This window comes from Hylaeus anthracinus, unplaced genomic scaffold, assembly GCF_026225885.1.
Source record: "Hylaeus anthracinus isolate JK02 unplaced genomic scaffold, UHH_iyHylAnth1.0_haploid 2, whole genome shotgun sequence".
Lineage (NCBI taxonomy): Eukaryota > Metazoa > Arthropoda > Insecta > Hymenoptera > Colletidae > Hylaeus > Hylaeus anthracinus.
This window is the reverse complement of record NW_026534838.1, coordinates 7,113,107-7,128,179: the sequence shown is the minus strand read 5'-3', so window position 1 is coordinate 7,128,179 and position 15,073 is coordinate 7,113,107. Positions and strand designations below refer to the sequence as shown.

The following is a 15,073-nucleotide window of genomic DNA, read 5'->3' as shown; positions in this document are numbered from 1 at the left end:
AGCCTGGCGAAGTGTCGGCGAGTTTTTCAAGGCAACGTTATTTCCCAGTCCTTTTCGAGGCCAAGCATGAACTTTTTGCGACGCAATTAACCGTCCATTCGGCTCCTTTGGTTGACTGCTCGATCACCAATGGGAGATGGTCTGCACCATCGCGAATTTTCCATGGAAAATTGTTTAACGAAGCTCTAGAGAAATCGATGGCAAGCTCCAATTGTTTTTCGATGTGCCCCGATATCGAGAGGCTCGCCGTTTTCTTTCTTTCGTTATTGTCTATGTCGGTTCAGATCGACGGTCTCATCGAGCTAGACCAGGAATTTTAGGCCTCGGGATTTTTCGTTTTAGTTGCAACGACAAATGCAACTATCCCAAAATAAAAAAAAAAAAAAATTGTTCAAATTAAAAAATCCTTGTGACTTCGCTCGTGATCCTCCCTTGGTTGAAGATTCAAAACAAGATTTCGCAAATCTATGTTGAAAAATGACCACAGAAGACGGGGTGGGGGTAAATATCGAATTAAAATCCAATAGTCGTCAATGGCAAAATGGTAGAGAGCATAGGGAGGGGGTCGCTGATTCAATTTACAGGAAAAATAGCGGCTGACGGGCTGGACCATTGGAAATGGCGCCCACGGGAACGGAAACTCCGTAACGGGGTGTCATTCTTCGCTATATTTTATTCTGCGTATTTATATCGTAGTATTTTCACGTTTGTGTTGGCAAACAACGTAGCGCAGCCAGTGGAATTTGATTTACGCGTCACTCGACGCCCATACGTCTTTACGCCGACCGATAGCTCTTCTCGAGACTGAAAATAATACCAATAGACAGGTATTTCCTTTTTGGTTATAGCTTTTCAACTATAACAATAGCTTCATGCTCGGAATTTTGCTCTAGAAACACGCAAAACCAGTTTCCAGTTTTCTCAAACAATGAAAGTTCTGTTCGAACAAAACGCCGACTTACGAAGAAGAAATGTTTCCTTTCCGCACGCTTTTGGACAGACAATTAGGACATAGGATATCGCAGCCACTGAACCTTGCCAATTAACTCGCCGCCGAGTGGCACTTATGGTTACGGCGAACGTCTTCACCGCAAAAGAAATGTTTTAATTGTCTCTTAATTGTCCCCTTAAGCCAGCGGGGAGAGAAAGGCTTAACTGGACCGCGAATTTCCCTCTACACGTTTACAAGAGCGCTCTTTGTGGGAAGCTTGCGCCATGAAAGGACAATGACGTCGTCGATCACAGTTTTTAATCACTCTTGGAGGAATTAGGATCAACCCAATCGTTACTTGATGCATTTCCTATTTTAGAAAATGCTTAAATAACACAGTTCTCGAAGGAGGATCGAATAAGGGAAAAAGATGTTGGAAAAGCAAATATCAAGATGGAGACAGGCACGAAAAAAGAGATCCGGAGTTCTGAATGATAAGAAACTAGAGGCAAAAGAACGAACCAGTGCTGCACAGATAAAAATCTTGTGCCAGAAAGAGGACCGAGCAGGAAAGAGGAATTGACTGATGAAACGAGATGCGAGAAAAGAGGTATCGTATGGCAGGAGGATAGAAAAAGGAAAGAAATTGGAGTTTTCCTTCTTCGAATGAAATTACTTAGCTCATCCGTCGCCCCAGGGACACCAGGAGGGTTGCTGGACTACTTGAACCAAGGAAATAGAGTAACTTGTGGGTTCTTTAAGGTTTGTGGGCTAACTAGCCCCTGCAATCGGTTTATTTGACGTCTTGCCTATCAGGATACTAGGTTCGGATCGTTGTATCTCTGCTTTCTGGGTCTATCTTCCCTCGCCAATCGTCCTGCGTGGGATTACGCGTCACTGCTGAGATTACATGCTTCTTACAGACTTCATTTACTCCGCAAACTACTTCAATTCTTTTCTTTTCTCCATCTACCCCATTGGCCAAGGTTGATTGCTGCGTTTAAATTGATGAACGTTTACTATTATGAATTTGAAAGTATAAGTGAATTCACGGCGACAATTTAAGCATCGAGGACGTATGCCATGGTCTTGGCGGACTTTTCATTTTGAAATCCAGGTTGTTCAAATTTAATTTTGAATATTACCAGTCCCGATGTTTCCTCTTCGCTGAAGGAAAACATTTTCAAAAGGAACTACGATGAAGACACTTTCGATATTACGACGAGAAGACGTCGCTATCGCCTCGTTAAGTAATTATAGCTAGTTCAGAGGACGAGTAGAGCGTTTACTCTTCCAAGGCTCGCCACTTTAGCCCCTGCATGTACACAAGGTTTAATTGTCGTACACAGTTTCGAGTGTCGTTACGCGATAATGTCTTCTGGCTGTCATTCTACGATGATGATAGCTACTACCATCCTTTATGATACTTGGACATGACTGACGAGGCTGCGGAAACACTGCCAACGTTTCAATTTCTAAACTCGGGAATTAATAACACGATTTTCGTTGAAATATCCCGAAGCTAACCATTGTTTGAATTTTACTAGAACCGAAGTCGTTGCAAAGTAATTTTGGAAGCTTTCTTGTTCTACATACATTTTTGATAGGATCGATGGCAACCCAGATTTCATTGACCTAAGGACGGTTTCGTCTTTAATACTCTAGAAGGATGAGTAGCAGTAGACTCTCGTGTATTTATATTCTGAAAAGTAAAATGTAAAATGCATACCAGATGGCACTAGAATTAATTTTGAATGATTGTTCGTTTATAACGATTAAAACATTTTAATCTTCTTAAGCGAAACCTGTCCAACTTCCACGGTGAGAAAAGGTCAGTATCATTTACCGAGTGACGATGGTACCTTTCATTTTGCATACCGATGCTGCGATTCCTCAGCTTTCTCAGGCATCCGATAGACAACACATCTAAGTGTCTCAGTTCATAGAATTAGGTACCTCTCGAACGGTTAAACGGCACACGGCTAAGTCGTTAAATCATCTCATTATGATCATGCACTAGGATTAATGGACGGGTGACGTTTTACTCCATCCTTACATAAATTTCACCCGCGTTGCTCGACTGTCACTTATCGTTTGAGTGACGCTCATGAATTCCTCCTTTAATTCGTGTACACGAATATCGCTTTACGTCCGACGTAACGTCATGGATTAATTAAACTTTCAGTCGCCTAGTCGCGGCATGTAGTCCCGGGAGTGGCTAAAGTCTCGTCTCCGATGAGGAAATACGTCTAGAATTCGTCGTCAAGAAAATGTTGACAAAATCAATTTTAGCGCGACCACAGTGGACCAAACAAGTATTCGCACATCCAGGTATTTGAAGATAATTGAAAGAAGTAGCGCATTAGTGTGACGTATAGTTTTAGTGCTTCGTTATATAAAGAAACAATATGTTTTGTTACTCGGTGCCATTAGAAAATATTACTTGCGCTTATCCTTCCGTATAACGGGCAACGCTACTTTTAATAAATATATAACAAACCAATTACGGTAATGGCTGCGTTGGACAGCTCAGAGTCTTTCGAATTTAATTTTACCCCTTTCTCTCTCTCCCGTCCGTGTTGATCTATTCTCACCCTGGGAAAACTGAAAGCACTCGCGCGTTCCTCGTATTTAGAGTTCCAGCGAACAGAAAATACCGACATATTTTTCAAAGTGCACTGCCGACGGTTCTTCCAGGATTTCAGAAATGCTCCCCGTTTCATCTTCTCCCTTATTTTCAATTTCGACTCACAGAAAGATCCGCTCGACAACAAAGGTTGCATGCTCGACGTGCATCGGATACCTTCCGAGTTGCTGGGTGGAATTTATTGAAACAATCGTTTCTTGTTGGAAATATTTAACTTCGAAATAACAAGCGTGAATTCGCTTTTACGTAATTACTTAATAATGATCTTTGAAAAAAGTTCTGTCGTTGTGTAACTCAAATATTTAAAAAGAAAACATTTCGAAGTTGACTATTAACGTATAGCCTAATTGTTTGGACTGAAAAGCTGTGAAATCATCACGTATAACTCGTGCAAAATTTTGTTACAGTACCATCTATCGCTTTTTCTCCCTCGCTCGCAAATAAATAAAGAAAAAGCTGTATGCAGTGGTTGCGTTCGTAGTACGCCTATTTTTGCATCCCCTTTTTGACTTTCTATCCCCTTCTGACCCGGCAGCTTCAGTGAACCACCGCGACTACCTTGAAATTGGATTGTTATTCTATTTTCGAAAGCAATTTTCAAGTGTTATCAAAAAGTTTACACGCGCCACGCCTCGGCTCTTTCCTTTACACCACCGTTTTCGCCACCCTCTCACTCTCTTTCACCTCCACTTATCCGTTCGCTGAATCTTTCACCATCCCCGTGTTCAACTGTCCACGGAGTGTCTTTGATGTATCTTCCGCGGGGCTTCTTTAATCGATTCGGCGATTAGGCAAATACAGCTCCTTATTTTTATGCCAAACTTCCAACTTGCATTATTTTTCGGTGGTGGATGTCAGTATTTCATTCAAATTGAGAAATGTTGGTGACCCTGTGAAAATTATTTTTTAATTAAGTATCTCTCGATACAAATCTACAGAAGATGAAAAATAATTTGAAGAAACTAATTGTTTGGTATCGGATGGGTAAACATGAAATCATTCCAACCGAAGTGAACAGAAATAAACCGTGTACGATCTAAAATTGTCCACACCAGCGTAGTTCCCACATGAAACGAATCGAGGGTTGCGAGGGGTAGTTTTCTGGTCGAGGAGGCGCACGAAAATCGGCAGAAACGCGCAATCTTCGACGGCTTCCGGACAATCGGGGAACGTCCCTTCCGCTTCCGGAATAGCCTCGATCGTTCCTACCAATATAATTGCCATTATGTGGCGGAGAAAAATGTCCCCTGGCCAGCCTTCAATGGCTCGATTTTACCGTCGATCGACTCTGGAATATCGTGGCCGCGAAACTCGGCCATTTGCGACCGATCAGGTTCCATGAAATTGTTCTGGGACCAGCCAAGGAAAATTTCTGGGAAACTGGCGCTGTTACGTCTTTCGGAGATATTAAAGGAAAAGATGGAATCCTCCAACCTGGTGGAAGAATTTGGCGCTGATAACTCGAACCAATTTCCTTTGTTATTTTTATGTGTACCGGTCGGTTAGAAATGCCGAGGTAAATCAATGTCGACAAATTTAAGGGGTTCTGTGAGTAATACAAACCATTTACAATACAATGTGTTTTACGAGGTGTGTGACATTTATTATTTGAGAAATTAAGTGCTTTGTATCGAAAGATAATTTTTATAATTGATTGTATATACTACAATGGACAGTAGGCTTAAACAAGTTTATATTGGCCTACAGTAAATGTCCAAAATAGCACCTAAGTTTATTGGGTTCGACTTCCCAGCAGTCAGAAATGGTGTCCGACGAGGGTAAGGAATTCGGCTCTTGGAAAAACGAACCGTAAAAAGGGATGACAGGTTTTGAACGAATTGCCTGGTGTAAATTTTCACGCGGGGCAGGCTTCGATCCCCAGAGATCGTTTCGATCATTGGTCAGACGTTATACGTGTATTATGCACCATTGCATCGATACGAGAATGACGCAGATGGCGAAGAATTATGAACGGACATAAAGTTGATCGGTATTTCGGAGAAGCGCCGTTTCCGTGCTCGTTTTACTTCCTTTTCGATTTGCCTTCCGTTCTTCACTGGACCCTGGGGAGCGCGATGCATTCAGGGGGATGGTAGTGGACTACTCCCGAGAAATATGTAACAGTTTTCGATGAAAATTGTTTCTTTATCGATAGTAGTAGCGACTATTGCAGGATCTCAATTGTTATCGGAAGCACGAGTGAAAATTCATTGAGATAATTGAGTCTCCTGCTATCAGGATAATTTCAAGAAACTTTGAGAACACAATGTTGGTATCGACGTATGCGTCGATGGTAGTCCTTCCTTATGGGCTGATATTTCAAAGGGATAGCAAGAAACAGGATGCTTTAAATTTCATCTGCACCATGGTCGACCTTAATCGCATTCGACTGACTAAATTTCCCATTTGAGCCTTCCTTCGGGACCGTTTTCATCGGTCTTTCCGCAGTGGAATAATAAAGTGGATCCTTCAGCGTAGCAAAATCGAAATTGTATCCAGTTTATAGCAGTATAATAGAACCACATTGTCCGTTCTTGGTCATCAGAAGCACTCTTCGATACTTTTTGTAGTCAGTTCGAAGCTTCAATTGTTAAGACTTCCTTCCCGTTTCTCTTTTTATTTCCAGTCTCTCAATAAATTCACTGCAATTCTAGCCGAGTCCTGAAGAGTTTCAGTGCTACTGGCACTTTGTGTTTGTTGTATTTTAAAAGGAATCGAGAACACTGTAATTGCCCCGAGTCTTTCGGGTATGTTCTCTTGGAACTTATTCGAGTGAAAGAATAAATTGGTAATCGAACCACGATTGGACCTGAAGCAGACAAGTTGGAAAGCTGAGTTTGTCGTGGCTGAAACTCACTTGGTCTCTTAACTCTTTGAGGTACAACGTAATTTTGAGTTGATAATTCCCGATTAAAATGTGCTTCAATATTTTATTGAAAAATCTGTCCACCCACGGTTGAGTTCAAGTATTATTTTTTCTATTTTACCCTGCACAACGTCAAGACAATTTCTCCTGCTTTTCCGTGAGAGGGTCACGAAAGAGGCAACGCAGCGAAACGGACGCACCTTCCGTCGTATTTAGAAAAAAAAAAAAAAAAAAAAAAAATCAAAACTCTGCAGGGGAATTTTCACGATCATAAAGATGGCTCTTCCCGGGAGAAGTTAACAAAGCCGGAAGCTGGAAAGGAGCAATGAAAGGAAGAAAGTGGAGACACGATGAAAGCCTGTGCACTTCAAAGTGAACGATAAAACTGCTGAGAGGAGCCGATTGGCCGCCCGTGTCGCGTCTTGTGCATCCTGCGAGGTCGAACGACGTTGTAAAATAATCCCTTTACTGTCTGACGTCGTCGGTTCGCTCTTAAAGGTTGCATCACTGCCTTTCGCTTAGCTAAGAGCAAGAGGGACCAGTGACAAAGAAAACAAGTCGACAGCGTACGTGATCTTAATTTCTTCTAAGTACGAGAATTTTACCAATGACGAAGAGTTAGTCTTGTATAAAATCAGTTCCAACCGCCTTGGTAGCTCTGCAAAATCCCCGAGCTTCATCTTCACCCAACATCAACAACGTTTATCGATGACAGCTCCACTACCTAGCTCGATGAAGTTCCGTGGCGCCGGCACAGGAAACGCAAGGAGTTTCCGGATGTAACGCGGTGTAAAGCAATTATAATCCAGTCCGTTAGGTTGACTCGAAGCTGACAAGACCGCGAACAGTTTGCGGGAATCGAGACCACCGACAACATCGATGCGAATGTGGATGGAAAGCCTCGTTAATCCGAGAGATCCTTCGAGCAGGCATCGAGACAATCGTGGAAAGTCTCTGGAGCGGCGTTTCGCGGATCCTCTAGGGCGATCCGGATGCCTCCGGAGCGACCAGCGTTGATCTCAAGCGAATTAATTAGCGCGGATCCCACGGGCGTCAAACGAGAGTTCTGCGTTTGAGCGGCTCGTTTGTTGCCGGGTCTATCGATTCGGTTCGACGTTCCCTGGTTCCAGCGAGGCTTCTTGGCCCTCCGTTTCACTGAAAGATTCTAAACAAGCTGGAAATTTATAATTGAACATCGTTACTGTGATTTGGGGCGGCAATGTTTTCTTTCAGGGCTGGGGTTTGTTCCCCGATGACATTCAGGGAGTTGAACGAATCATTCAGATTCCGTCGACCGTTACAGGGAATCCTGGCAATTGTTATCGAATATTGCCAACGAAGACTTTTTTCGAGAAGGAATTAATTATCTTGCGCTGGTATTCAGCTTGTTCATCGGAGGTTGCTTTATGGGAGACTACCTGAGACGAGATAAAGTCTCTCTCAGAGAGTATACCAGTTTGCTTCTAGTCGAGTGCTTGATACTCTTTAGAGCAGAAGTTAATTCTGTGCTTTTCGAAAATAAACTTACCATTTATTCATGGGGAAAAGGATATCGTTTATTCTCCAGACTTAATTACTAATTTTGATCATCTATTTTCTCCACTTCTACATAATTCGGTAGATATACGCTATATAGTTCCTCTTTATACATAAATAAATTTGCTTTATAGAGGTACAGAGATGAATTTCTACACCTAATACTCCTGAGCGAGGAGTCGCGAGATTATCCTTAGAAGAGGAAGGTCTTAGTATCTTCTAGGAGCCGCAACAGCGTCGCTTTGAAATTCATGAAGTCGAATGTCTTAACCCCGTAAGAAAGAAGTTTGAAGGGGTGGGAACGGGGCGGGTCGGAGCAAGTTTTCGCGAAGCAGCCAGCTCGGGAAAAAAGTCCGCGAGGCCGAGCAAACACATTGTCTGTTTGCGTGTGACGGCGTCGAGTGCTTCCTCGATATTTGAATATCCGCTTTTCGTGAAATTAAATGCGATTGCTGGCAGGAGTTACTCGAAACGAGATTGCCGGCGCAAGGGTCGACGCGTTCTTCTTTCCTCTGTTTGCTGCCAGCTACGGGGAGACTTTCGAAATAAATTTCCTGCGACTTCGCCCCGCTGGAATTGAATTTGCACGTTTTTGTTTGATGACGCAGTCCTAGGAGTCTCAAACGTGTCTCTGAATTCTACTGATGAAATGCAGCAACTCGGTTGGAATTTTCATACTGGATTTATGTAACCAACTTATTTTCAGCAAATTTTATACTCGTACTGCATATTTATGTATTTATTGACAATGGATTGACGAGGATTTGCCGATGAAAATGAACTCAATAATCATTAAGTAGATTATTTCTATTCCGACTTCACTTTTTCACATCAATTTCAATTCTTTCATGCACAAAATTGTACTTTCACCCCCGTCGCAACTAAAATATCGTGTTTCCAAAAATACTAATACTAATTCAACTCGTGGAGGGATTTTCGCATGACTAGAGGGAGAGCAGCGTGTCTACTCGCATAACGATACGCGCGAAAAAGTGTCTGTTTCAGTTTTCTTTTTTCGCGTTGCAGTACTTTAGTCCCTCTCTGTGCGTCTCTTTCAAATAATTTTTTTTTTTTTTTATTTTTTTGAAAGAGGAAAAAACTGACAAACTCACTTTGTGCTCCGGCGACGCGTCGTTGGTAGCTTTGTTGCTGAAACTGAATCACAGGAAAATCGGGGCGCAAATGAAGCGCTCACCCTTCTTTTCGTTTCCATTTTCCCTCCTTTTTAATGCTGCTCACTGGCGCGAATGGCGACAAAGAAGGGTAATACAACCACACTGAAGTCAATTAATTTTTTTATCGCTACTTCTACATTTTACTCGGGATAATGCTATTGCTATTCGCAAAATTAATCCCAGTATTTCTGGAAATAATGACCTTTAAAAATAATATATATAACAGCAGTTGTTTAATTGGAAACTGTAGTAGAAATGCTTTTGTTTGTTCGTCCTATTATATCGTAAACTAACAGTTTGATGTTGCGAAGTAAATTACGTAAAAGGGAATGAAAACTTCATTTATTGGTGTACTCGAATTTCTGTGTTTAACTTTGTTCCAAATTAAATGAAAAAATTGTAACAATAGATTCTACTGAAGGGTTGTCGAACGATAATTGGTTTGTAGAATTTCAAGGAATATGTATTTCACAGAGTATTCTACGTACAATGGCGAGGTAGATAATGTAGAGTATGTTTTGTTCTTTCAATGTGAAATTGTATGCAACATTTAATTAAATTTTCGGTTATTCATTATTTTCCGACTAATTGAAACTTGGAAAAGGTTGCAAAGGACTACTACGCATAGAACTTCTTTAAAATGGTTATATTCTTGGGTTTTCGTCATTCTAAATGTTTACACATCGGGGCTTTTTAATAAACCTGTGTCAATTTTAGAGATGGATATGAAACGTTTTTATGATTATAAATAAAGTGGAAGTATCCAGATTCTGTGAGGGAAGTTTGGATATTGAACGTCATAGAGAGTTTAGCGAGCGTCCTAGAGTTTAGAGTGGAAGGTAAGGAGTAAGAAACTTAAGGTTAGAGTTAGGATCGGAGTTTGAGAATTCCCAAGACCACTACAGTTCTAATGAAGTTGCAACGCAAAAACACTTGAGCAAACTTTTCCATCTTCAATTCCTGGCGAAAAAAACGCTACATGGGGGACAATTATGTCTTCGCAGAAAAAGAAACCAGACCCACTCGTGATCTTTTCGATTTCTTTGAAGGCGCCTTCAATTAATGTCCTCGAAATTGTTGAAACGAGAGACAAGGATGGGAGGAAATTCGTCTCTTTTTTAACTTCATCCAATTTAATATGGCCAGCAGGAATCGCGAAAGGCAGACGCGATCTACTTTCTTCTTTGTGTCTCGAATATCGAATCTCGCTCGCCGTCCATTCGCGGCTCAGTGGCTCCGAAGCCCGACGATCGGTCGAAGCGTTTCACCCTAACAAGCGGCTTTAATTTCTGCCCTCTTTCCGCGTCATTTGCCATGGAGAAGGGGCTCGATGAAAATCACGACAGCGTGACACAAATCTTCTGGCCTCATTCGGTTATCTGCCTCGCTGGTTCATTCAGGGATCCTCCAGCCAGCTCGTTCTACCATCGTACTTGCTTCTTTTTGTCCGTTCAATCACAATTGATTTTTGCAGACTCCAAAATTGGTATCACAAAATTTCTTTGCTCCTAGTAGTAACGAGTAAAATAGTAAACGAGTTTCAAATTAATTTTAAATAACAACAACTATGAAAACTTGACATTTTCTTCCTTTTAGGGTGATGGAGTGCGTGATTATCCACTAAAGATAAGACAGATCATTGAACTGATTCACTGCTAACTGAATCACGTATATCGAGACGCGAAGGTCGTTTCGCGACTTGGATCATGATCCATTTACTCCTGAGAATAGTACCAACCCTTCACCTTTTTTCCTGGGATCCTGATTGACAGGGATCAAGGATAGCGCAGTTTTTGTTAGGGCGGTCTATCGTAAACCGAAGGGTTGATACTTTGGGACAGTTTATTGTTGATTGATATGAGAACCAGAGGATTGAATCGAGTCTCGTAAAAATAACACGGGTCGCTATAACGCTGAAAAGAATTCGATTATAGACTCGATAAGCCTCGCTGGTAAATTAAAGAGAATTCTCAATCCTTTGTCCCAGGAATTGTTTCAGTTTTATCATTTTGTAATTCTTGAAATGAAAATTGAAATCCAAAAGTGTTCGTTCTCCAATGTTTGGAAACTAGGAACGTTAAGGTCTCTGTCTGGTGGAACGACACGCATCCACCTCGAGCCATCCATCTTAGAAGACGATAACCACCTTCGCGTTGCGAAGCTTCTCTTCTGCCGTCTTATCACGTGGGCTATCTCGAGCTAATATTATTTCAGCGGGTCGTGTGTATAGCCTCACCGATACTCGAATCCTCCCCCAAGCTCGATAGGCTTCTAAAAGATTTCACAGAGGAGTACTTTCACGGATCTACGATCACCTGCCTGTAGTTGGCCGCTGTTTGGATGAACCTGAAACGACGATCCATCATCTTGTCTGGATTTTACCCAGGCGAGATTTCCATGGAATCGATCAGCAGTCTTTTGTTGCCAGCTCTGTACTGATCCTTAGCCAACGCTGCTCGCTTACCTTCACTCGAGAGATTCTAACCGAATTCCCTGATAACATGGATCGTTCGTATCAATCCACGGATTTGTTTGAATTAAATGCTCGTTTATTCGAGTGAGAAGTCTCTTTCTTCGCACAGCAGTTGGATAAATGATTTCTTTGACTTATGAAATATTCAGAAATCTGAATGATTTTTTAATTATTCACAGCACTATACGTTTAATAATAACGAAGAACAGTTTATGCGGTGAGGTCAGAGATGAATCAGAGGTCCAACCAATAGATGGTCCTCAAATTATTAATTGTATTTCCCACACCAACCATGGAATAAACGTTTCCATTAGCTCGGTCGTTTAGTTCAATAGCTCGGAGCTAAACGTTATGGTTTACCCTGTTTGCACGCAGTAATATTCGACAACCTTGATAACGAGGTATGTTATCAAGGTTGCGTTGTTTAATTTACCGAACAACATTGGCCCGAAGCATGGTGGTCGTCTCGGAGTCTCCTAAACGTCTCCAAATGTCCCAGTTACCCCTTTCCTCGAGCAACTTGTCAAGCGACCGAATTGTCGTCGAGCGTTGTTTACCTTGCAATTAATGCGAGTCGTGCGAATCCTGAGGCAAATAGCAGAAGCAGACCCCTTTGGGCTAGCGTGTCGCCTTGCTACACGGAAACTCATCGGATCGCCTTGCAACTCGGACGTGAAATTGGTTTGTCAACCGAGTGAACCCCTTGTGTGCGATCCGGGGGACTCCAGACATCTGGCCAGACGATTGTCAGACAATTGTGCGGGGACACGTGAAACGCACGGTAAGATTCTAGTGAAGGGCGCAGAAAAAGACCCTTTGCTTTACAAATTCCAGATGGCGGGTACCCCATCAATTTGGTTTTTTGATTACTTTCGTGGTGCAGGTGAGAGAGCAGATTTCGCGCGAGAAATACAGTCAGTCTGGCACATTTTTCCAACTTTTATTGGAACTTGCATGTTCTGTTGCCGTTCGAAATTTCAAAGATGGAACAGGATACGTTTTTCATACGAATCGCCAGGAGTTCTCATCAGTCACAGTCAAATACCAGCGAAGAATTTCGACTCGCCATAAATATCCTTCAAAGGGAAGGAGCATCCCTTTGCGTTTGCCTTTCAGCGTTGCTGTCTTTTCTTACCTAAACGCAGGAGATCGGAGCATGATCCTGCGGGACTCTTTGATCTGCCATTCTGTCTCTCCGACGGATGACGTGGCTACCAGGATTCCCCGTACGCCAACGGTTATGAATTATCCTCCCGTATTTTCTTCCTTGAAAGATCTTCCTTGAGATTCCCCAGGCAGATTGAACGACGCGACCAGATAATGTGTCAGATGTAGACCTAGCCCAGGGCCAAAGAGGTTTCCGCTAAACTGTATCCAATTGCTTCGATAAATCTTTTTCGCTACGAACCCACCGCAGGTTTAACGCAGGTTAAACTAATCTAAGGACAAAGAGGTTTCTGATGAACGGTGCTTGCTAGCACTAATAAATACAGGAAAGCTTCTTCGCTAAGAACCCGCAGCTAGATTCGTTCCTCGCGTGAATCTGTCTGAAGGTTAGCAGGGACTGAGAGTAGGTGCATGGAATCGAATCGAGATCCTCCTCTGGTTCCAGTTTATCGCTGTCTCCTTTGAGGTATGTAGCCACCCTCTTAGCAGACTGCGATTCAGCGAGGGATTCGCGGTACTCGTGGCTCTCGCTTAGGGAATCGAGAATTAAACGCGTTTACGGACTCGGAGGATTTTAATAAGCTACGTGGATCAGGTGTATCCTCAAAGTTACTCGAGAGACGCGGTGTAGGTTCTCTGTACTAGGGGCGGAAAGGTATTGGGTCGCTTATTTTTCTTTCAGTAACTATTAGGTATCAAAGATGAATTTTGTCGTTTTAATGTTGACATCCTCAAAATTTTCACTCGAACTCAGTTCCCCTGTTTTTTGTTGCAGAGGGGTAGCGACGAGCTTCTGTCGCAGAGCGGAGCAGTCAGCAATGGTGCTGCAATGAGTCCACAACCACATCACGCGGCCGACAACAACAATGACGCCAAGAAGGTAAGTCAGAGAAACAGTCTTTCATAATTTACATAGTAGCGATTTAAAATCAGTAAACTATCTCATTCAAGATCTAGTAATTCAGGTTTTATAATTCCAAGTCTAATTTTTATCAAACAAATGACGGATCAGATGCTGTTTATCTTTGATTTGTTATTAGAAATTTGAGTCCAGGTAAAAATGTCAACCATCTCTGCGATAAGCCATCTTTCAGGGAGATACGGTCGTGTTGACCTAGCTTGATTCATTGAAATCGAATCGGGCTGTTTTGTAGCTGGAACGGAAGCTTCGTTCTCTGACCCACTTGATCTTCCACGATCGGCAGAAAAATTCGTCAATAGGACACGGCATACGCTGGATCAAAGAGAACAACTCTTGTGAAAAATGATTCCGCTAGCAGCGTCATTCTTCCTCTGCTCCGTAAATCCTTTGCGTCTGTTAAGGGGGTTTGGACCCGAAAAATTTGGTGACTGAACTAGGAGGCTGAATTAAAAGCATTAAGAAGACTCAGGGATTAAAAAAAAAAAAAAATATAATAGACGCAGGAATTAATTGTATACATCCATTTGAAAGGATATTTAGGCATTTCTATCGAAATGGCCCAGTCTGCATGGCATGCGACCAAATTGTCGCCATTTTAGTTCGGAACGCGCACGTATGTATATCGTCCCTTCGTAAATTCCCAGGCGTTTCGGATGGAAAACAAATGCGTTTTTCAGGGCAGAGAAAGGGATTGACCGTTGGCTGGCCATTTCGAATCTCAACAACGTTCAATATTTATTATTGTCGGTCACGTGTCACGTTGCTGCCTATCGCGTGGAGGAACGATCGCTGAAAAAATGTCGGAAGTTTAAGCGCACAATAGATGCAGCTGTGCGTTCGTAAGCTGCGGATGATGCACGTCTCCGCCACCGGCTGCACGTGCGCCGGGTGCATCAGAACTTGCACCCACGTAGCCTCGTTAATCATTTTCCTAGCTATATGGAAAACAGAATGGACCTCGTAAGTCCCGTCACGTCGAAAGGTTTTTGATTTTTCCTACGCAGAAGCTCTTTACTAAAGAAACAGTTATTTTTTTAAATTATCATTTTGGCTACTATGTAATGTAACAGTCTTCCGCTGGGCTGGAATACTGGGGAGTTCATTGATTTAAGGCTTGTTTGCTTCAGAATTAACTTAACTTGAGGCCAGAGTTGCATTCATCGTTTCAGGAGGATCCTCGTAGCGAGACACTCGTCTCGAGAACCAGTTGCTACACAACGTAGACAAATAAAACAAAGAAATCTCGAGAACGCGTTCGCAAATGACAGACGAATGCAGGCACAGTCTGAGAAGATTGGACGCAGCCTGAACCGATTCTAATAACGACCCCTGGAGACGGTGTTCCGAACGGAACCC

At 42.5% G+C, this 15,073-nt stretch overlaps 1 protein-coding gene across 9 annotated transcripts in view; it reads left to right on the top strand.

Annotated features, from left to right (window-relative positions):
- LOC128893105 (polypyrimidine tract-binding protein 2) overlaps positions 1-15,073 on the top strand; it is a 265,695-nt gene that overhangs the window by 167,326 nt on the left and 83,296 nt on the right. For all 9 annotated transcript variants that reach the window (XM_054153910.1, XM_054153911.1, XM_054153909.1 and 6 more), the window contains one exon: positions 13,571-13,675. In XM_054153910.1, coding sequence (XP_054009885.1) covers positions 13,625-13,675 — 51 coding nt within the window. In that variant the 5' untranslated portion in view covers positions 13,571-13,624. The remainder of the gene's footprint in view (positions 1-13,570; positions 13,676-15,073) is intronic.